The following is a 19,671-nucleotide window of genomic DNA, read 5'->3' as shown; positions in this document are numbered from 1 at the left end:
CAGAGAGCCTGATGTGTGGGACTCAATCCCAGGACTCTGGGATCATGACCTGAGCGGAAGGCAGAGGCTTTAACCCACTGAGCCACCCAGGTGCCCCGAGATTTTAAGTAATTTCTTTTCTTTTCTTTTTTTTTTTTTTAAGATTTTTATTTATTTATTTGACAGAGATCACAAGTAGGCAGAGAGGCAGGCAGAGAGAGTGAGGGGGGAAGCAGGCCCCCCGCCGAACAGAGAGCCCGATGCCGGGCTCGATCCCAGGACCCCCCGGGATCATGACCTGAGCCGAAGGCAGAGGCTTTAACCCACTGAGCCACCCAGGCGCCCCGATTTTAAGTAATATCTAAACCCAGCGTGGGGCTCAAGCTCAGAACTCCAAGATAAAGAGTTACCGGGGCATATCGGTTAAGCATGACTCTTGATTTCAGATCAAGTTGTGATTGCAGGATTGTGAGATGGAGCCCCATGTTGGGCTCTGTGCTGGGTGTGGAGTCTGGTTAAGATACTGTCTCCCCTTCTCTCTGCTTCCCACTCTCCCCCCCACAGAGCCCTGCACTCCACCTGGTACCCCTTGGTTTTTTTTCTTTGTAAAGCAAGGAAGTGTGTTTCAAAGGCAAACTTCTGGTTCTTTCGTTCCCCCTAGGAAAATATGTTGTGTTCTTCTTTTACCCTCTTGACTTCACCTTTGTGTGTCCCACGGAGATCATTGCTTTCAGTGACAGGGCAGAAGAATTTAAGAAACTCAACTGTCAAGTGATTGGTGCTTCTGTGGATTCTCATTTCTGTCACCTGGCATGGTAAATTTCTTGGTCGATTTTGCCTGTGAACTTTGAACTAAGTAGCAGCTGGAAGTGGGGGGGCTTTGACAGTAGACTTGTTGAAGTATTGTCTTCTGGCTTCTGATGGATGGGATTGCAAAGGCTCTGACTTCCTCCTTTTGCTCTCTTACACCTGGCTGCAGAGGAGCAGCAGCTTGGGTTGCATTTGAGTATACTCTGGTGACCTTAAGTATATCTTCAGGCACTCAATTTCCTTGGGAAAAGGTTTGGTCTTGGGTGGGGGGCGGGAAGTAAGATTAGGAATGCTAAAAGAGGGAAGGAATAGATAACAAAAAACTACAGAAGAGTTTGAGTGAATGTGATATGTATATGTGCTTTTTGCTTTAGGATCAACACACCCAAGAAACAGGGAGGACTGGGACCCATGAACATTCCCTTGGTATCAGACCCCAAGCGTACCATTGCTCAGGACTATGGAGTCTTAAAGGCTGATGAAGGCATCTCGTTCAGGTATATGCCTGCCAGGGGCTGATATTCCATCAAAACTACCTGATTGAGGGCGCCTGGGTGGCTCAGTGGGTTAAGCCGCTGCCTTCGGCTCAGGTCATGATCTCAGGGTCCTGGGATGGAGTCCCGCATTGGGCTCTCTGCTCAGCAGGGAGCCTGCTTCCCTCTCTCTCTCTCTCTCTGCCTGCCTCTCTGTCTACTTATGATCTCTCTCTGTCAAATAATAAATAAAATTTAAAAAAAAAAAACAAAAAACAACAAAAAAAAACTACCTGATTGACTTGAGGGACTTTTGGAGAAAGGTAGGGCCCTGATCTGTAGACTCTGCTCTTTTCATTGCTGGTGTGTGTGTGTGTGTGGTGTTTTTTTTTTTGTTTTTTTTTTTTTAAGATTTTTATTTATTTGACAGGGATAGAGCCAGAGTACAAAGTGTGGGGGGAATGGGAGAGGGAGAAGCTAGGCTCCCCATGGAGCAGGGAGCCCGATGGGGGCTTGATCCCAGGACCCTGGGATTATGACCTGAGCTGAAGGCAGACACTTAGCAGACTGAGCCACCCAGGCACCCTGTTTATTTTTTAAATACTTTTTTTGGGGCGCCTGGGTGGCTCAATGGGTTAAAGCCTCTGCCTTCGGCTCAGGTCATGATCCCAGGGTCCTGGGATCGAGCCCCACATCGGGCTCTCTGCTCTGCAGGAGCCTGCTTCCTCCTCTCTCTCTCTGCCTGCCTCTCTGCCTATTTGTGATCTCGGTCTGTCAAATAAATAAAATCTTTAAAAAAAAAATACTTTTTAAAAATTTTTCTCTGTACCTTATGTGGGGCTCTGAGCTAGTCAGCCACCTCCATCACTGGATGTAATAAAGCATACAGGATGATCTCATTTCATTCATTTTCTTTCCTTCCTTTTCTCTCTTTCTCCTCCTCCTGCCTCCCTTTCTCCCTCCCTCCACACCCAATGTGGGGCTCTAACCCACAACTCCCAATATCCAAGAGTCACACCTTCTGACTGAGCCAGCCAGGTACTCCTTGTTTCATTCTTTATGTAGGAAGACAAAGTCAGTGCAAGTCTGGGAGGCCAGCACATTTTCATTCCCACTGCATCTCTGTTCTAACAAAGTAGATTTTAAACCTGTACTGCATGTCTCTCAAATCTTTAATCTCCTCTTCCCAGGGGCCTCTTTATCATTGATGATAAAGGCATACTTAGGCAGATCACTGTAAATGACCTACCTGTTGGCCGCTCTGTGGATGAGACTCTGCGACTGGTTCAGGCCTTTCAGTTTACCGACAAGCATGGGGAAGGTAAGCCAATCTACCTGGTGACTTTGACAACAGAATTGTGGTAGAATAGGAAAGATGGCAGGAAAAATGTCTACGAGATGAAAGCATGTCTACAAGAAATAAACTGTAGTGGATTGTAGGGTGAGGTAATGGAAAAGCCTGGGGAGGGAACTATATATAAAGGCTGTTTGTTCCAGCTGTATTGTCCCTGCTTCTGCCCTGCTCATTTAGATTCACTGTTGCAGCTTTTAACTTACTAAAGGAAAGGAGTTTAGGAGGATCCTCATAGATGTGTATAAAGGCAAAACAAAAGATGGGAGAATTTCATAGATAGGGCATGCCATTCTTGACTAGTGTTTATTGGGAGAAGAGCTTTAATCTCTGTGATCCATATTCATTTTATTAGTTTTTTATTTAAGATTTATTTGAGAGAGACATAGTGAGAGACCACGTGAATTGGGTAGGTGAGGGAGAAGCAGGCAGGTTCCCTGCCAAGCTGGGAGCCAGACGGCTTGGGGCTTGATTCAGCAGGACGCTGGGACCATGACAGCAGACAGACAATGGATGGAGCCACCCAGGTGACAGTAGGTTTTTAAATTTTTATTTTAAGATTTTATTTATTTTTTAAACTTTTTTTTTTTTTTTTTTTGAAATTGATTTGATAGAGATCAGAAGTAGGCAGAGAGGGAAGCAGACTACCTGCTGAGCAAAGAGCCTGATGGGGCTCTATCCGAGGACCCAAGCCAAAGGCAGAGGCCTAACCGACTGAACCACCCAGGCGCCCTTTTTATTTGACAGGAACGTAAGCAGGGGAGTAGAAGAGGGAGAGAAGCAGGCTTCTTTCTTCTGAGCAGGGAGCCTGATGGGGGCTCAAGCCCAGGACCCCAGGATCATGACCTGAGCTGAAGGCAGCCATTTAATGTCTGAACCACCCAGGCACCCCCCACCTCCCTTTAAATAACCTATGACTAGTTTTGAATTTTGGAAAATAAAAGGACTAAGATAACTTGCCTAAAGACTAGACAGATACAGCTGTAATGCATTTATATCTTTAAAAAAAAATTTTTTTTAAAGATTGATTTATTTGAGACAAAGAGCATGTGAAGGAGGGAGGAGGTGTAGAGAGAGAGAAAAGCAGACTGTGCTGAGCAGGGAGCCCATGAGATCATGACCTGAGCTGAAGGCAAAAGCTAAACCAATGGAGCCACCCAGGCCACCCGTTTTTATCTTCTTTTTATTTTATTTTTTTTAATATTTTATTTATTTATTTGTCAGAGCAGAAGCATGGAGAGCTGCAGGCAGAACAGGCAGAGCAGGCAGATGGGAGAAGCAGGCTCCCTGCTGAGCAAGGAGCTAGATGCGGGACTCAATCCCAGGACCCTGAGATTATGACCTGAGCCGAAGGCAGATGCTTAACAGACTGAGCCACTCAGGCATCTCTGTTTTTATCATCTTAAATTACACTGTATTGTAGTGTGGTACTTAAAATCTGGAAGTAACCAAATTATATAAGTGTTTATGTAAAAAAATTTTTTTTTAAAATTTTATTTATTTAGGGGCGCCTGGGTGGCTCAGTGGGTTAAAGCCTCTGCCTTCGGCTCAGGTCATGATCTCAGGGTCCTGGGATCGAGCCCCGCATCAAACTCTCTGCTCCGCAGGGAGCCTGCTTCCTCCCCTCTCTCTCTCTGCCTGCCTCTCTGCCTACTTGTGAACTTTCTCTCTCTCTGTCAAATAAATAAAATCTTAAAAAAAAAAAAAAAAAAGATTTTATTTATTTATTTGACAGAGACATCACAAGTAGAGAGGTGGAGGCAGGCAGAGAGAGAGGGAGAAGCAGGCTCCCTGCTGAGCAGAGAGCCCGATGCGGGGCTGGATCCCAGGACCCTGGGATCATGACCTGAGCCGAAGGCAGAGGCTTTAACCCACTGAGCCACCCAGGCGCCCCCCCCATGTAAAATTTTTTTGAGGAGAAGTTAGGGCTAGGATGTTTGGAGATGAAATATCTAGGTTCTCCTTTAGGTGTTTGAGGATAAAAATCCGGTTTATTTTATAAGTTCTTCTAAAATCTACACATTACCAAGCAGTTTGAACTTGTGAGTTTTTATCTAGCATTTGTCAGAGTGTGGGCCTTCTTTTTCTAATTCTGGAGCACTAGTATTTTCCTCATATTTTCATTGTTTTGTGATAAAGTACTGAACCACTTGATCCCAGCTTTTTTTTTTTTAAAGATTTTATTTTTATTTATTTGAAACAGAGAGATCACAAGTATGCAGAGAGGCAGGCATAGAGAAAGAGAGGAGAAAGCAGGCTCCCCGCTGAGCAGAGAGCCCAATGCGGCCTCTATCCCAGGACCCTGAGGTCATGACCTAAGCCGAAGGCAGAGGCTTAACCCATTGAGCCACCCAGGCGCCCTTGATCCCAGCTTTGGAGTTAGTAAGGCTGTAGCTTTTTGACCCCCTCCCCCCATTGGTATATAGTTGTTGCTGGACTGAGATAACCTTACCCTAAGACTTAGTTTAGTTTTTAAGGACTTAGGTCATGAGGCTAAGTGCTGGGTAATTGGGGGAATGGAGATCTTGAACCCCATAACCTCCCAAGCTCGATGCAATTGGGGACAAAATAGTTGGGATCAAGTGCTACTGAGGTAAGATGAATTACGTAAATGTACTTGGATGAATTGGCCTTACTGCATCTCATTTTCTTTCTCTAGGTGATAAATCGTTCAGACTAGTTTTCTAAGGCCCATGTCCTCTCTCATATTAGGATACAGAATATGGAAGTTGTTAAGAGTCTGAATTAGTGGTGTCTGTTTGGGGGAGCTGAAAGTGGTGCTTTTGCTACAGTTGGAGGCTAATAGGGATTAGTGAGTGATATCCGAAGGCACCCTTTGTAGAAGTGAGTGTGGGCTTTACCTTAGCGCATTGAAGCCCCCTGGTGGGGGATGAGATTCAGCACAAAGAAAGGAGGAGTTAGGGAATGGCGAAGACCTTTCGTAGCACCTGCGTGTAGCCTAGACTCTTGAATCCGCTTTCATAACTCTGAAGCTTGCTTCTTCAGACTCTTGGTCTCTTCAGCTTCCCATCCCACTAGAACAGGCACAGCTTTGTGTGCAGCCTTTATGGCTTATATGAAGGTTAATGCTTGAGAGCCTATGAATATACCAGGCACGCTAAAGTACTTTTTAATTTTTATTTATTTTTTTTATTTATTATTTTTTTTTAAAGATTTTATTTATTTGACAGAGAGAGATCACAAGTAGAGAGGCAGGCAGAGAGAGAGGAAGGGAAGCAGGCTCCCCGCTGAGCAGAGAGCCCGATGTGGGACTCGATCCCAGGACCCTGAGATCATGACCTGAGCTGAAGACAGCGGCTTAACCCACTGAGCCACCCAGGCGCCCCAAAGTACTTTTTTAAGAAAAATTTTACTTATTTGACAGGGAGATAGAGAGTACAAGTAGGCAGAGCAGCAGGGAGAGGGAGAAGCAGGCCCTCTGCTGAACATGGAGCCCAATGCGGGGAGTTGAGCCCGATGCGGGGCTCGATCCCAGGACCCAGGGATGATCTGAGCCAAAGGCAGACGATTAACTGACTGAGCACCCAGGTACCCCTCTGAAGTACTTCGCATGTATTATTTATTCTACATGCCAATTTTTATTGAGGTATAGTTAACTCCGTTTTTAGGTGTACAACGTAATTAATTTAAAATAAAATTTGAGGGGCGCCTGGGTGGCTCAGTGGGTTAAGCCGCTGCCTTCGGCTCAGGTCATGATCTTGGAGTCCTGGGATCGAGTCCCGCATCGGGCTCTCTGCTCAGCAGGAAGCCTGCTTCCTCCTCTCTCTCTGCCTGCCTCTCTGCCTACTTGTGATCTCTCTGTCAAATAAATAAATAAAATCTTTAAAAAAAAAAAAAATTTGAGTGGTGGGAGAGAGAGAGAGCATGAGAAGGGGGGAGGGTCAGAAGGAGAAGCAGACTCCCACCGAGCTTGGGAGCTGGGTACGTACTTGATTTTGGGACTCCAGGATCATGACCTGAGCTGAAGGCTGTCACTTAACCAACTGAGCCACCCATGTGCCCCCATAATGATTCAGTTTCATTTGTGTATTTCTATTTCCTACATTTCCTATTTGCTTTCCAAGTTTTTTATTTAGATACCAGATAGAGTAATAATTAGTTTCAGGTGTAGAATTTAGTGATTTCATCACTTAGAAGATACTAGTGGTCCTCACAAGTTGATCTCCTTAACACCCATCAACCATTTAACCCATGCCTCCCCCCTCCACTGTAACCCTCAGTTTGTTCCCTGTAATGAAGAGCCTACATTTGATTTCAAGGACGCATAAACCAATACTTAAACATAGCACAAACTCATAGTAAATGTTGAAATTGGGATCCAGATTCATAACCATCTTTTTTTTTAAGGTAATGTTGAAAAAAATTGTTTAGGGCTTTCTGTATTAGAAGTTCTCATACTGAGGTTACTGTGAGTGATGCCATTTTCTCCTTGGAGAGTCATGGTATTTCAGTTGTATTTGAAAGCTGATTTATGTGGGACTCAACTATTTCTACTGGTCTCCATATTCTGAAAAAACCACTGCTGCTGGATATGAGTGAAACATCCAAGTGTGGGTCTTCTCTGTCTTGTCACTGATAAAACTGGCACATAAACTAATTTTAATTATTTTTTTTAACTGATAACTTTTTAAAAATTTTGTTGAAGATCCCTGGTGGAGGGGAAGGGGCAAAGGGATAAGCAGACTCCCCACTGAGTAGGGAGCACTTAAAAGCTAGGCTCAATTCCTGGACTCTGGGATCATGACCTGAGCCGGAGGCAGCCACTTAACCAACTGAGCCACCCAGGTGCCCCATGAATTTTTTTTTTTAAAGGTTTGTTTATTTATAAATAAAGGGGGGGTGGGGAGGGTGGGGGTGGAGGTAGGACAGAGGGAGCTAGAATCTGAAGGAGACCACTGCTGGGGATGGGTGGCGGGCATCCCAAGACACATGACATCATGACCTGAGCTGAAACCAACCAAGAGTTGGCTGCTCAACTGAGTGAGCCATGCAGGCGCCCTTGCCTTGATTTTTTGTAGGCGGTGTGAAGTAAGGGTCCACCTTCGTTTTTTCGCTTGTGGAAATCCAGCTGGTCCTAGCAACATTTGTTGAAGAGCATTCAAGAGTTTTTTTCCCCCCCAATATAATTTTAAATTTTTTATTAACATACAATGTATTATTAGCCCCAGGGATACAGGTCTGTGAATCGCCAGGTTTATACACTTCAGTAGCCCTCAACCATAGCACATACCCTCCCCAGTGTCCATAACCCAACCACCCTTTCCTTACTTCCTCCCCCCAGCAACCCTCTGTTTGTTTTGTAAGATTAAGGGTCTCCTGGGGCGGGTGGGGATGGCTAAGTGGATTAAGGCCTCTGCTTTCCGCTTGGGTCACCATCTCAGGGTCTTGGGGTCGAGCCCTGCATCGGGCTCTCTCTGCTCAGTGGAGAGCCTGCTTCCTCCTCCCTCTCTCTGCCTGCTTCTCTGCCTACTTGTGATCTCTGTTTGTCAAATAAATTTAAAAAAGAAATCTTAAAAAAAAGTCTCATGGTTTGTCTCCCTCCTGGTCCATCTTGTTTCATTTTTTCTTCACCCCCTCAAACCCCCGACTTGGCCTCTCAAATTCTTGATATCAGGGGATCATAAGATAATTGTCTTTCTCTGATTGATTTATTTTGCTAGTTCCATCCATGTCGTTGCAAAAGGCAAGATTTCCTTTCTTTGATGGCTGCATAGTATTCGTGTGTGTGTGTGTGTGTGTATACACACACACACCACATCTTTTTTTTTTTTTTTTTTTTTTTAAAGATTTTATTTATTTGACAGACAGATCACAAGTAGGCAGAGAGGCAGGCAGAGAGAGAGGGGGAAGCAGGCTCCCCGCAGAGCAGAGAGCCCGATGCCGGGCTCGATCCCAGGAACCTGGGATCATGACCTGAGCCGAAGGCAGAGGCTTTAACCCACTGAGCCACCCAAGCGCCCCCACACCATATCTTCTTTATCCATTCATCTGTTGATGGATAGGTTCTTAACATAGTTTGGCTATTGTGGACATTGTTGCTCTAAACATTCAGGTGCATGTGCCCCTTTGAATTACCACATTTGTATCTTTAGGGTAAATAGTAGTGCGATCGCTGGGTTGCAGGGTAGCTCTGTCTTCAACTTTTTGAGGAACCTCCATGCTGTTTTCCAGAGTGGTTGCATCAGCTTGCATTCGCATTGAAGGTTTTTTAAAAAACGTGTGTGAAGCATACATGAAACTAAATGCCTATTCACGCACTATCTACTGTTTTTCTTTTAAAGAGTTTATTTTTTTTTATTTTTTATTTTTTTTAAAGATTTTATTTATTTATTTGACAGAGAAAAATCACAAGCAGGCAGAGAGGCAGGCAGAGAGAGAGGAGGAAGCAGGCTCCCTGCTGAGCAGAGAGCCCGATGCGGGGCCTGAACCCAGGACCTGGGATCATGACCTGAGCCGAAGGCAGCGGCCCAACCCACTGAGCCACCCAGGCGCCCCAAGAGTTTATTTTTTTGACGGAGACACAGCAAAAGAGGAGGAACACAAGCAGGAGGAGAGGGAGAAGTAGGCTCAATCCAAGGATCCTGGGATCATGACCTGAGCCAAAGACAGACGCTTAACGACTTAGGCACCCCACTGAGGAATCTTACATTGTTTTGTCATGATACTTCAGACAGATTATTTCTAGAACAAGGCATAAAATCGAAGCTGTTACTTGTCTTTAAATTTCAGGTGCTCTACATGAATAAATTTAGGTGTAATAGTATTAGGGCTGTGGTGAGGATTAAATTACATGTTTATAGTTAGCCTTGCACTGAAAGGCTGGAATGATTTCAGACTGTAGCATAGGCTTCTGGTTCTGGTATGTCAGCCTAGCCTCTTAAGGGATCAGATTTGGTATTGAGCCTTTTGTCTCCATTTGTTCATGGGAGGAAGGTGGAGCTCATGATTGAGCAGATTATTAACAATACTTACCTCTTGCAGTGTGCCCAGCTGGCTGGAAGCCTGGCAGTGATACCATCAAGCCTGATGTCCAGAAGAGCAAAGAATATTTCTCTAAGCAGAAGTGAGCGTCGGGCCATTTTAGGGCTGGGCTGTAGTGGGTGGCCATGAAAACAAAATCTCTTTTGTACTATTGTTATGCTTAAAACACAAGACTTTAGACTTTGTGCAGATGTGGTATGGGGTGGGACAGGCCTTTCCTGCAGGGGTGGCGAGTCCAGCCTTTCTTCCTCTGGAGAGAATGGCCTGAACTGTGTTACAGGGCAGGCCAACTGTGATGTACAGTAGTAGGGCAACACTTTCGATCTTCTGTTGTTTCTATTAAACTTGAACTGAGACTGTGTTTGATTCTTCATGGGGGGGGTGCTACTTTTGATTTGGAGAGGACTTTACGTTCTGCTTTCCCTTTTTTAGCAGAAAATGAGGGTGAGAGCTTCAGAATCAAAATTATGGGGGGCGGGTAGGGGAAAATGCAGGTAGATACAGGAAATGGAACTGAACCCAGGTGGTGGTAATATTTTCACTGTATCTGGGGGAAGAAAGCGAGACCTGCAGTCATGTTGGCTAAAGCATTGAAATATGTGTTAATGGGTTAAAGAATAAATTACAGGCTTTGGATAGGCCCCAATGAGATGATTTGGGACATTTACTTTCATACTACTGGGAGTGCTGTATGAGAACTGAAGCTTGGCCTCTTAATGATAAATGCCTGGTACTGGGTTTATGAAAGATCAGAAGTAGAGGCTTTGAAACTAAAAGGGGGAGGGGAAACAAAGATTCCTAGTGTTTATAGGGTAAAGTTTTCTGTATCAAAAGCACAGTGCTGGGATACCTGGGTCGCTCAGGTGTGTCTCTGAGGCTCTAGTCATGGTGCCAGGGTCTTGGGATCAAGTCCCCTCTTGGGCTCCCTGCTCATGCTGCATGCTTGCTTGCTCTCAAAATCTTAAAACAAAAAAACCCCACAGTGCTGAGCACTTAGGTTGCTTTGGATCCCAGTTTTGATTTGAAGGTAGTCCTTTTTTGGCCCTTACTGTCCTGAGGGAGGGAGGGATGTTTGGGGAGAAGGTGGTGGGTGCCTTCTGAGCCCTTGGGGCTAAGGAAAAGAACTGAGTCTGTTGTGTATTCTGAACTCTGTTAGAAACCTGTCCGCTACTTCAGCGTATTCTCACTCCTCCAAGCAAGACCTCTATAAGCAGCAGTACAGGATTGCCTGGGCATTCAAAGACTGCTAACACTTTTTTAAAGAAAAAAAAAATTTTTTTTAAAAAGATTTACTTGACCGAGCTAGGGAGGGAGAAGCAGGCTTCCTGCTCATGTGGGACTCAATCCCAGGACCCTGGATCCTGACCTGAGCTGAAGGCAGGCGCTTAGACTGAGCCACCCAGGCGACCCTTGACACCACTTTAATAAGCCAGGCATTGTTTCAGAAGTGCTTTACATGTATTTATTCATTACCCACAATAAGCCTATGAGGCAGATGCCATTAGTGGATGATAACCCTTTAGAAAGCCATTTATTTATTTATTTATTTGACAGAGAGAGAGATCACAAGTAGACGGAGAGGCAGGCAGAGAGAGAGAGAGAGGGAAGCAGGTTCCCTGCTGAGCAGAGAACCCGATGCGGGACTCAATCCCAGGACCCCGAGACCATGACCCGAGCCGAAGGCAGCAGCCTAACCCACTGAGCCACCCAGGCGCCCCCATTTTTAATTAGATTCTATTTGACAGGACAAGCAGGGGGAAGGGCAGAGAGGGAGAAACTGTCTCCCTGAGGAGCAGGGAACCAAATGTGGGGCTTGATCCCAGGACCCCAGGATTGTGACCTAAGCTGAGGGCAGACATTTAACATACTGAGCCACCCAGGTGCCCCAAGACTTCATAACAAGTAGCATTTTGGAGCATTGCAGAGAAATGCAAACAGGAATAATCCCATATTCCAAGCCAGGTGGGAATTTTGGATCTTTGATTTGTTTTGACTAAATTCTGAGCCTTATCTTCATTGAAGATCTCTAGAATTCTATCAAGAATATACCTAAAATAAAACCTTGCCTTGCCAAAAAGCAAAACAAGTCCCAGCAAGTCCCACTTATCAATAGGGATCTCAGGGGAGGGAAGGGCCAGGGGATGCTGGTGGTGAGACATGGGGGCTGAGCCAGCCGCGGACTCTGCTGGGATTCTGGGGGTTTTTGGGTCTGTGTACTGTAAAAGGTAGTTCAGCAGGCCTAGAGCTAGGATCCTTTGAGGGCTGGGCCAAGCCCAAGAAGGCTAAACGTTGGGCAGGTGGAGTGGAAAAGTAAGCCTTCTGCTCTTCTGAGTAGCGCTCCTGTGGTGTCACAGCATCCCGGTATGTCCAGTCATGCCAGTGGAAATTAAACCCTTCAAGCAAGGTGATTCGGTCAGCTCTTTTAGGTACACAGTCCAGGGGCTTTGTGGGTTGCAGATCTGGCACCTCTATTCCTGGCAGGAGCACCACTCCTCTGATGGCAAACCAGCCCCCATATCGGGGGTGTATGCACACACCCGATATGTGCTGAAAGAGGGTTAAAAAAAAAAAAAAAAAAGGCAAGGTCATGGAGGTCACTAAGTCCCAACTACCATCATTGCAGACTAGGCTTGTTCAATTCTCAAAGGACACTGATTCCACATTGAACTTCTCTTACAGCTGGGCTCCTCTATTTCCTCTCCCAGACAACCCTTTTCATGACCTTACTTTGGCCATGAGGAAGGTGCGTTCCTTAAACTGAGCCACACCTCCCTTAGTGTCCCAGTCTCACCACTGGTTTCCTAATCACTGCTCTAACCCATCCTGTAACCAGATTTTAAAAAGCCTAGGTTCTCTGAGCTGATGTGTTCCCAGGTAGGCTCCAGAAAGCACGTGGTGTCCAGCCTCCTCACCGACCTGATACCCAGACACCCGATACCTGATCTCTCTGGTACTGTGTCTACCAAATCCCTTACCCAGGAGAGGGGGAGGAATGTTAAGAGTTGGTATCTTGAGGGGCCTTCACTATTTTCTCCCAGTCCCTACTCATTCATACTTGCCCTCTGACCTGGTCCCCCCAGGGGTCAGCCTCCACATCCTTTCGTTGGTAGTAGTAAGCAGCCCCTGCCACATGGGCTGCAGTCTGGGCCAGAATCTTGGGGCGCCGATTGGGGTGTACTTCATAGTCAGCGATGACTTCGATTTGCAACTCTGGGAGGTTCTGGGATAGAGATGGAAGCTCATTTCAGCATGAAAAGAATGACTTTGCCCCAGAAAGCTCTTACTTATGTTAAGGTCCTGTCCTCAGAAATCATTTGAAGTTAAAGTATGACCTTAAACTTGGATGGGTGCAGGGGTCCACTGTGAAGAAAGTGATCTGTCCAGGAGGGTCCACGTTTGAAAGGAAATAACAAGGTCTTACTCAGAAGCTTCTATGATGAGGGGCTGGGGCGCCTAGGTGGTGCAGCTGGTTGAGTGTCAAATTCTCAGTTTCAACTCAGATCTCTTGAGGGTCAGGAGACAGCCCTCTGTGTCAGGGTCCACCCTCAGCACAACACCCTCAGAGTCCGCTTGAGATGCTCTCTCCCTCTGCCCCTTCCCCCTGCACTCTCTCTAAAATAAATCCTTAAAAATTTATTAATGAGGGGTGACTGGTCTCTGCCTTCCAGAGTCCCAGTGTGGATGAAGACTTGGCCCAGCTTCAGGGAGATACAATGTATGTGTATGTATTTTATGTGCACGTGTGTGGTGGGGAAATACTTCAGGCTTAGGGCAAAGGGGTGAGAGATGCTTGGCGGATGCTGGGCTTATTCCTATTTCATTGGGAGGCCAAGAGAAGTCTGGTTTGAGGTTCATATAATCAACTGCCCATCTGAGTAGGGTGATTGAGATTGATTCCAGACCTGGGGATTGCTAGAAGTAGGTGGCTGAAACGGGTAAGAAAGCAGAATGGGGAGAGATCGTAATGTCAGGGATGGTTTTAGGATATCCTATCTGGGAAGTGGCTCTTGGGTCTATGTAGGTCTAGTCCTGCAGTGAGCTTAGAGGAGCTGGAAGCAGCTACAGGTTTGGAAGCTGGGGGAATATAAGAGCCTTGCTCACCTCTCTAACTCGGCCCAAGTGGTAGGCCACACATTGGTCCACAGGGTCAGTCAGTCGTTGGAGGTGGCAGCTCTGCAGGAACGGTTTGAGGGCCCGGTCAAACATGGCAGGTGTGCTGAGTACTAGGAAGGCCAGGGTAGGTCCTGGCAGGGTTAGGTGGAAGGTTGGAGGCAGGAGTGCATTATACCATGCCACCTGGAATAGAGAGAAAACTCAGGCCACACAGGAGGGCCAATTTAGGCCTCTGCTAGGCCCCTACCTCATCCTAGCATTCCAGGCCTCATACATCTTGCCTCAGGCTCCATTTCATTCAGTCAATGGATTTGTACTGATCCTGCATGATGTGTATTTATAGGGGGACTTCCCCATGGGGGAATATGACAGGGAATTTGGAATAGAGAGGCAGAACATTCATGAACAACTAAGAACCAAAAGAAATTATACTGCAATTAGTGCAATGACAGGACCAGATGAAGGTCCTGTTAAATTAGAAAAGGCTTCTCGGAAGCTGTTTTGAAGGGTAGGAAGGAATCTGACAGAATGATGTGGGGAGGGAGAATCCATTATATATTATAAACAGAGGTCACAGGATTAGCAAAGACATGCAAAAAAGGGCATATTTGGAAAACAGCAGTTTGTCCAGTTTGATAGAAGTGAAGGGGAGCAAGAAAGGGGTGGATGGATCAGTAGGCATGAGATGATGACCGGCTTAGAGTACCAATTTAAGGAATATGGGTCTAATTTGGTGAAGAGGGGCCAGCCATCAAAGATTTAAGGAGTAAACGGACATGATTAGTTTTAGAAAGATCTGGCTGCAGTGTGGAGGATAGACTGCATGCAGAATGACAGCAAGCAGGTTACTGCAGTAATCCAAGTGAGGAATACTGGCCTGGACCACCAGAGCACAGAGCGGTTGGAAGGAAGGGAATGGATTTGGGAGATTCAGGTGACAGATTCCAAAAGTTTTGGTGTGAGACTGGATGTGGGGGAGGGAAAGGTAAGAAGTAGAAGCCCAGATGACTGGCTCTGTTCAGTATAGTAATTCCCATTACCCACCCACGCCTACCTAAACCACCAGTCATTCTCACTCTCTCCATACCTGCCATCCACCACTACCACCACACCTTTACTCAAGCTGTTCCTGATATTTGGGATATACATAATCCCCCTTCCTTCTTTTCACATGTAGCTGAACTCCATTTTTTCTGGTTAGTCCTTCTTAAGCTAGACCCAACCTACCTCTTCCTCTATGTTCTTTTCCAGCACTGCTGTGGGCCACTCATTGGAAGGGGTGGGAATGGGCTGCTCTTAAGCATCAGGCAAAGGGCTCAAGCTGAGTTGATTTAGCTTTGTACAAGCACACAGCTTAGTACAGGGGGCACTGGATAAGGGGGAAATGGATCTATGTAAACAAGGGTAGGTAGGTGGTGGTGCCAGACTTCTGTGTCAGGCAAGTGCACAGTTTATGTGTCCAGCCCAGCGCTGGTAATTGGCAACATCATGAATTATTCTTCTGTTGGTAGATGGAACCAACCAGCCGATTGTTTGCTTGTTCAACAAGAATGCCCTTTCCTCCTCAGATGGCCTAAATGTTAGCTACGCAAAACTTCCAGGCCTTGCCCTATCCTAATTCCTTCAGGAAGCTTCTAAAGTGACTGGCTCCAGAGGTCACTTTTTCCTCTGAATGTGGAGGTGACAAAGCCACAAAATCATTAGATTATGTTTCTCCCACTTATCAGTATGGCATTATATGGGCGTAAAAGGACAAAGGTACGACCGTTTCTCTACTTTTTTTACATGGAGTCACGGCTAACACCCTGTCCCGGTAGGTCAGAGGGACGTGGGGCCAGGGGAGCTCGGAAAGGACCAAAAGACTCGGGTTCACGCCGGTAGCACCCAGGCCAATCATACACCTCGCCCAGCACCGCAGAAGGGATGAACCAACCTGAAAGGGGTAAACCTCGAAGCCAAAAGGGCACAACGTGTCCTCGATCTTCTGCTTCAGTTCTGCGACGTGCGGCTCCATAGCTCCCGCTACGCGCAGAGCTTGCTGGGGAATGGAGTCTTAAGGATAACCTGGTCCGTTAAGTTCAAGGTACCTTGGACTCCATTTCCCAGGAACTACTGGGACTAGCAGCGGGATAGCGTTGACTTGGTGCAATGCATCTTGGGATATGTAGTTCACATGGTTCTTGAGGCCAACAGTTACAGAATCCAAAAGCCTCGGTTTCCCGGCGAGCTTCACGGTGAGGGTTTGAGTGTTCGTGTCGCTTCCAAAACGTAGTTCGGTAGCCTCCATCGCCGGTCGTCTCCGTGAGAGACGAACTCAGTTTCCCAAGTGGCAGTGCGGCTACAAGTCCGAAGTAGCGCTTCCCCGGTCTATAAGGAGTGTTTAAACTGGGTGGCTCCTGTAGTTGTTGCAGGTTCGGCGTGATGACGCCTGTGTCTTGGATCTGGAGTGGTCTCAACCAAGATTCGGCACTCTCAACTCTCACCTGATATCTGCGTATCAGAGTATCTCGCTTTCCTCTTACTTTCCCCAAGCGCCGTTCCCCTGACTAGTCCCAGTTTTGGCCTGATACCTTTAGTATTACATCCCCGATACCCACTCTCTGACGTGTGGCTTTACCGCGCTGTGCTTCGGGTATTCTGAGCTGGGAGAGCAAGGGCACAAGACGCCAGGACTCAGCCTCGCCAAAGATTATGAGTAGGAGCCTGAACTGGTCTGAACATCTTGACGCACTTCTCAATGCTACTGATGGAAATGTGGCCAGGATTAAGGTGAGGGGGCGCCTAAGGGCCCCCATTTGGAGTTTTGGGTTTAGGGACACTCAGAGCTTATTGGCCTGTGCACCTGTTTCTTTTGTAGCAGCGGCTGTATCCTCTTGGAGTCTCCACGGCAGGTAAGTGTTGTCCCTTTGCTTACCCTCCAGCCTTTTCTCTTTCCAGGATCTGCCTTTCTGTTGTGCCTGTACCATCCACTATTCCTTCCAGATTCCAACGGTTTCCTTTCCTGAACAGACATCTGTTTTCCCCCCAAAGATAGGCCTCAAAGTTGTCCCTTACTTACTCCCTCATCAGGAGACCTGGCTGGGACCTGGATTTCTCCTCATCACTTGCCTCCACAGTCTGGAGTCCAAACTCGACAGCCTTGGGGTCTAGAGACTCTCTTTGTTCCAGAAAGGCTGAGTTGGGCTGAGGCCCATAGAGCAACTTGTCTCCGGGATGAAGTTAGTATTCTGCGATCCCAGCTTCAATCCCAGGCTCAGGTAAAGCATGGACTTCTACGTTTTATGTGTGGTGTTTGTATGAGATGAGGATATCAGGGATTGGGGAAGCCCTTTACATAGTAGCTCATGTGGTTTTTCTTGCCTGGGTAGGTGACTGAGGCACTAAGGCAGGCTGTGCGGGGGCTGCTGGAAGAGCAGGAGCAGCAGAAGTACCAGATCTGTGCCCTGGAAGGTATCTGGCCAGTTCTTTTTTTCATATGGATAGCTCATTATGTATGCACACGGTTTTGTTACACACTTGTGCACTTACTTGTGTCTTGATTTGCAAGTGGGGTGTCTGGGCTCTTGTACAAAGCTCTCAGAAGGGCTGACACTCAACTCATCCCACTACAGCTTCACTAAAGTTGCTGCAGGGGGGCCCAGAGCGGAGGGCCCTCCTTCTGGAGCAACACCTGGAAGGGCTGAGAAGGGAGTTACAGGTTCTTCGAAGCCAGGTGCAGGAACAGGCCCAAGCCCAAATACAAACAGGACCACGAAAGTGCAGTGCTTCTAGTGGCCTTCACCAAGAATTGCAGAATGAGTATGTGATGGGCAAGTTCTCTCCTTCAGGGCTCTAACTCCTGGTAGTGTCCTCTGGGTTTGTTGATTGGCTTTAGGATGACTCTGCTGTCATCTGTGCAGGCGGCAACTCCTGTGGGAGGAGTCAGAGATTCTTCGGGAGGAGCTGAAGCTTCTGCGGGACCAGCTGAGTGAGTAAAAGATTGGGGGTAGGTACAAATTCACCTGTTCTCTTTTCTGGAGGGTCTTTTTGCTATCCCAGTAAGTGACCGTAGCTTTGATTGCTTGAGCTGCTCAGAAGTCTGGCCAAGTGTTTTGTCTTGCCTCCGTGGTGTGAGTCTAGTCTCCCCAGTCAGCTTGGAAGTTTCCCAGTAGTTACACCAGAATGCTCCATCTCAGTTTTCAGCACCAGGCTGGGCACAAGGCATGGAGGGGAAGGGAAAGAAGTTGGAGAATAGCTCCCTTACATTTTTCTCTCATCTGAAGGCCAGCACCAGGAGCTGCTGCTGAAACAGATGGCTGAGGGGCAGCAAGCTCAGGCCCACAGCTCAAAGGTAGGGCTAGGATTGGACCTATCTCTTCATATTTCCCTGTGGAGGCCCCTTCCTTTCTTCTCTGTCTATTCTGATCTGCAGGCAGGCCAGGATACTCTTTTCCACCCTTGTCTGTTTCTCTTTTCCCTGTGCTGACCCTATCTCTCTCCAAAACTCTTCTTCCCAAGCCCTCTTCTCCAGGTTGAGAAACTGTCATTGCCCACATGAGAGTTCCATGTGTGCTGTATATGCCAGTGGTGGGGAGGGTTATTCCTCCTGGAGAGGGAGAGGTTTGGGCCTACCTGGGTCTGTGGTCTGGCAGATGCTGGAGCAGCTGCAAAGTGGCCAGGAGGGCAAGGGTCATACCCTGGAGGCTGCCAGGACAGAGGCACAGGATGTCCGGCGTGAGCACAACCTCCACAGGTCAGGGGATATGGGTGCTTGTGGAAGTGGAAGGGATTTGTCTCAGAGGCCAGGCATTGGGGACCAACATTCAGCTATTGTAGATTTTTAAAAAGATGGTATTTATTTATTTATTTATTTATTTGGGAGAGAATGAGAGAGAGAGAGAGCATGAGTAGGGGACAGGCAAAGGGAGAGAGAGAATCTCAAGCAGACTCTGTGCTGAGTGCAGAGCCCAGTGTGGAGCTTGATTCCACAACTCCAAGATCATGACCCAAGCTGAAATCAAGAGTCAGACGCTCAACAGATTGAGCCATTCAGGCACTCCTCAACTATCCTAGATTTGACATTGGTTGGTGGGGGTGTATGATTGTTTGGGTTACAGCCCATAAAGATAATACTGGGCATTCTTTACTTGATACAGGGTCACTGAAGTATCTTCATTTGTTTAGAGGATGAAGAGGGAGGAGACCGGAGTTCTGGCCTCAGGATGGAGGACAGTTCTGTGCTGGGAGGGTCCCCTTGTCCTACAGTCACCATCTCTGCCTATGATTTTGTTTCCCTTTCCAGGACTTCCGTTCATATCTTCCAATCTAACCTGCCTGTGGCTGCCACCTTCGCCATGTCTCTTTGTTCGTCTCGCTCTGAAGTCAGTCTTCCGGACAGTTACAGTAGCTGGGAACATTTAAGGAAGCTAGGTGGAGGTAAGGGCAGGGATCCTAGGTATGGGTGAGCCTGAATCTGAAGGTTCATGGGTGTCTGCTGCCTAATTTTTTGGCACTGGGTAGAATGGAGTCTCTGCCTCTTTTTTTGTGAATCCATCATCCTCTGTTATTACTTATTCCAAGTTAAGCCTGTATGTTCCTCCTCATCAGGCGGGCACAGGGCTTAGTTCGGTGTGTATTATGGTGCTCGCTGATGGTTTGTTTTCTCTTTCTTTTCTCTCTTAGATTTCCAGAGGAGCACATTTTCTAAACTGGAGCCCAGCAGCTTACAGCTCTAGGCCCAGAGCCTTGAGCAGGAGAACCTCTTCTTTAAGGGCCTCACAATGTTCCTGAGTGACCTGTAAGGACTTGTATGAGTAGTTTTGCTCACTTTTCCCCTCCAAGGCTATGTTTCTGGCCCCCTCTACTTCTCCTCTCTTGATCTAGCTAGTATCTGCCCTCCTTACTGGGGCTTGTCACTGCCTGCCCATCCTTGGCCACCAGCTGCAATAAAATGTTTTAACCCTC

General features: G+C 47.0%; 3 protein-coding genes across 7 annotated transcripts in view; 2 read left to right on the top strand and 1 right to left on the bottom strand.

The window, feature by feature from the left end:
* LOC111142963 (peroxiredoxin 1) overlaps window positions 1-9,971 on the top strand; it is a 22,013-nt gene extending 12,042 nt beyond the window's left edge. For all 3 annotated transcript variants that reach the window (XM_022496317.1, XM_022496315.1, XM_022496318.1), the window contains exons 3-6: window positions 641-794; window positions 1,164-1,286; window positions 2,453-2,583; window positions 9,616-9,971. In XM_022496317.1, the coding sequence (XP_022352025.1) occupies window positions 641-794; window positions 1,164-1,286; window positions 2,453-2,583; window positions 9,616-9,701 (494 nt within the window). In that variant the 3' untranslated portion in view covers window positions 9,702-9,971. The remainder of the gene's footprint in view (window positions 1-640; window positions 795-1,163; window positions 1,287-2,452; window positions 2,584-9,615) is intronic.
* Window positions 3,129-19,671, top strand: LOC111142960. Of its 2 annotated transcripts, XM_022496312.1 has the most exons (11): window positions 3,129-3,140; window positions 16,285-16,497; window positions 16,586-16,619; window positions 16,798-16,985; window positions 17,097-17,178; window positions 17,340-17,526; window positions 17,628-17,695; window positions 17,991-18,058; window positions 18,360-18,460; window positions 19,010-19,143; window positions 19,390-19,671. In XM_022496312.1, the coding sequence occupies exons 2-11, from the start codon at window positions 16,420-16,422 to the stop codon at window positions 19,440-19,442; spliced, it is 993 nt and encodes a 330-aa protein (XP_022352020.1). In that variant the 5' UTR covers window positions 3,129-3,140; window positions 16,285-16,419; the 3' UTR covers window positions 19,443-19,671. The 2 variants fall into 2 exon arrangements, with proteins under 2 accessions (XP_022352020.1, XP_022352019.1); XM_022496311.1 differs by lacking the exon at window positions 3,129-3,140 and having other exon boundaries at window positions 15,945-16,497.
* Window positions 11,464-15,953, bottom strand: LOC111142962 (methylmalonic aciduria (cobalamin deficiency) cblC type, with homocystinuria). Of its 2 annotated transcripts, none has more exons than XM_022496313.1 (4): window positions 15,662-15,953; window positions 13,717-13,911; window positions 12,683-12,835; window positions 11,464-12,162 (listed from the first exon to the last, which is right to left on the bottom strand). In XM_022496313.1, the coding sequence occupies exons 1-4, from the start codon at window positions 15,740-15,742 to the stop codon at window positions 11,734-11,736; spliced, it is 858 nt and encodes a 285-aa protein (XP_022352021.1). In that variant the 5' UTR covers window positions 15,743-15,953; the 3' UTR covers window positions 11,464-11,733. The 2 variants fall into 2 exon arrangements, with proteins under 2 accessions (XP_022352021.1, XP_022352022.1); XM_022496314.1 differs by having other exon boundaries at window positions 13,717-13,788.

This window comes from Enhydra lutris, unplaced genomic scaffold (assembly GCF_002288905.1).
Source record: "Enhydra lutris kenyoni isolate GAN:26980312 unplaced genomic scaffold, ASM228890v2 scaffoldscaffold9, whole genome shotgun sequence".
NCBI classification, from domain to species: Eukaryota; Metazoa; Chordata; class Mammalia; order Carnivora; family Mustelidae; genus Enhydra; species Enhydra lutris.
The sequence above is the reverse complement of the archived record's forward strand: the minus strand, read 5'-3'. Positions and strand labels throughout refer to the sequence as shown.

Coding starts and splice junctions, on each gene's coding strand:
- LOC111142962 (XM_022496313.1), bottom strand. CDS start 15,742: ATGGAGCCGCACGTCGCAGAACTGAAGCAGAAGATCGAGGACACGTTG. Junction 13,912..15,661: donor TCGAGGTTTACCCCTTTCAG/GTTGGTTCATCC, acceptor TCTCTATTCCAG/GTGGCATGGTATAATGCACT. Junction 12,836..13,716: donor ACTTGGGCCGAGTTAGAGAG/GTGAGCAAGGCT, acceptor TCTCTATCCCAG/AACCTCCCAGAGTTGCAAAT.
- LOC111142960 (XM_022496312.1), top strand. CDS start 16,420: ATGAGTAGGAGCCTGAACTGGTCTGAACATCTTGACGCACTTCTCAAT. Junction 18,059..18,359: donor CTCAGGCCCACAGCTCAAAG/GTAGGGCTAGGA, acceptor GTGGTCTGGCAG/ATGCTGGAGCAGCTGCAAAG. Junction 19,144..19,389: donor TTTAAGGAAGCTAGGTGGAG/GTAAGGGCAGGG, acceptor TTTCTCTCTTAG/ATTTCCAGAGGAGCACATTT.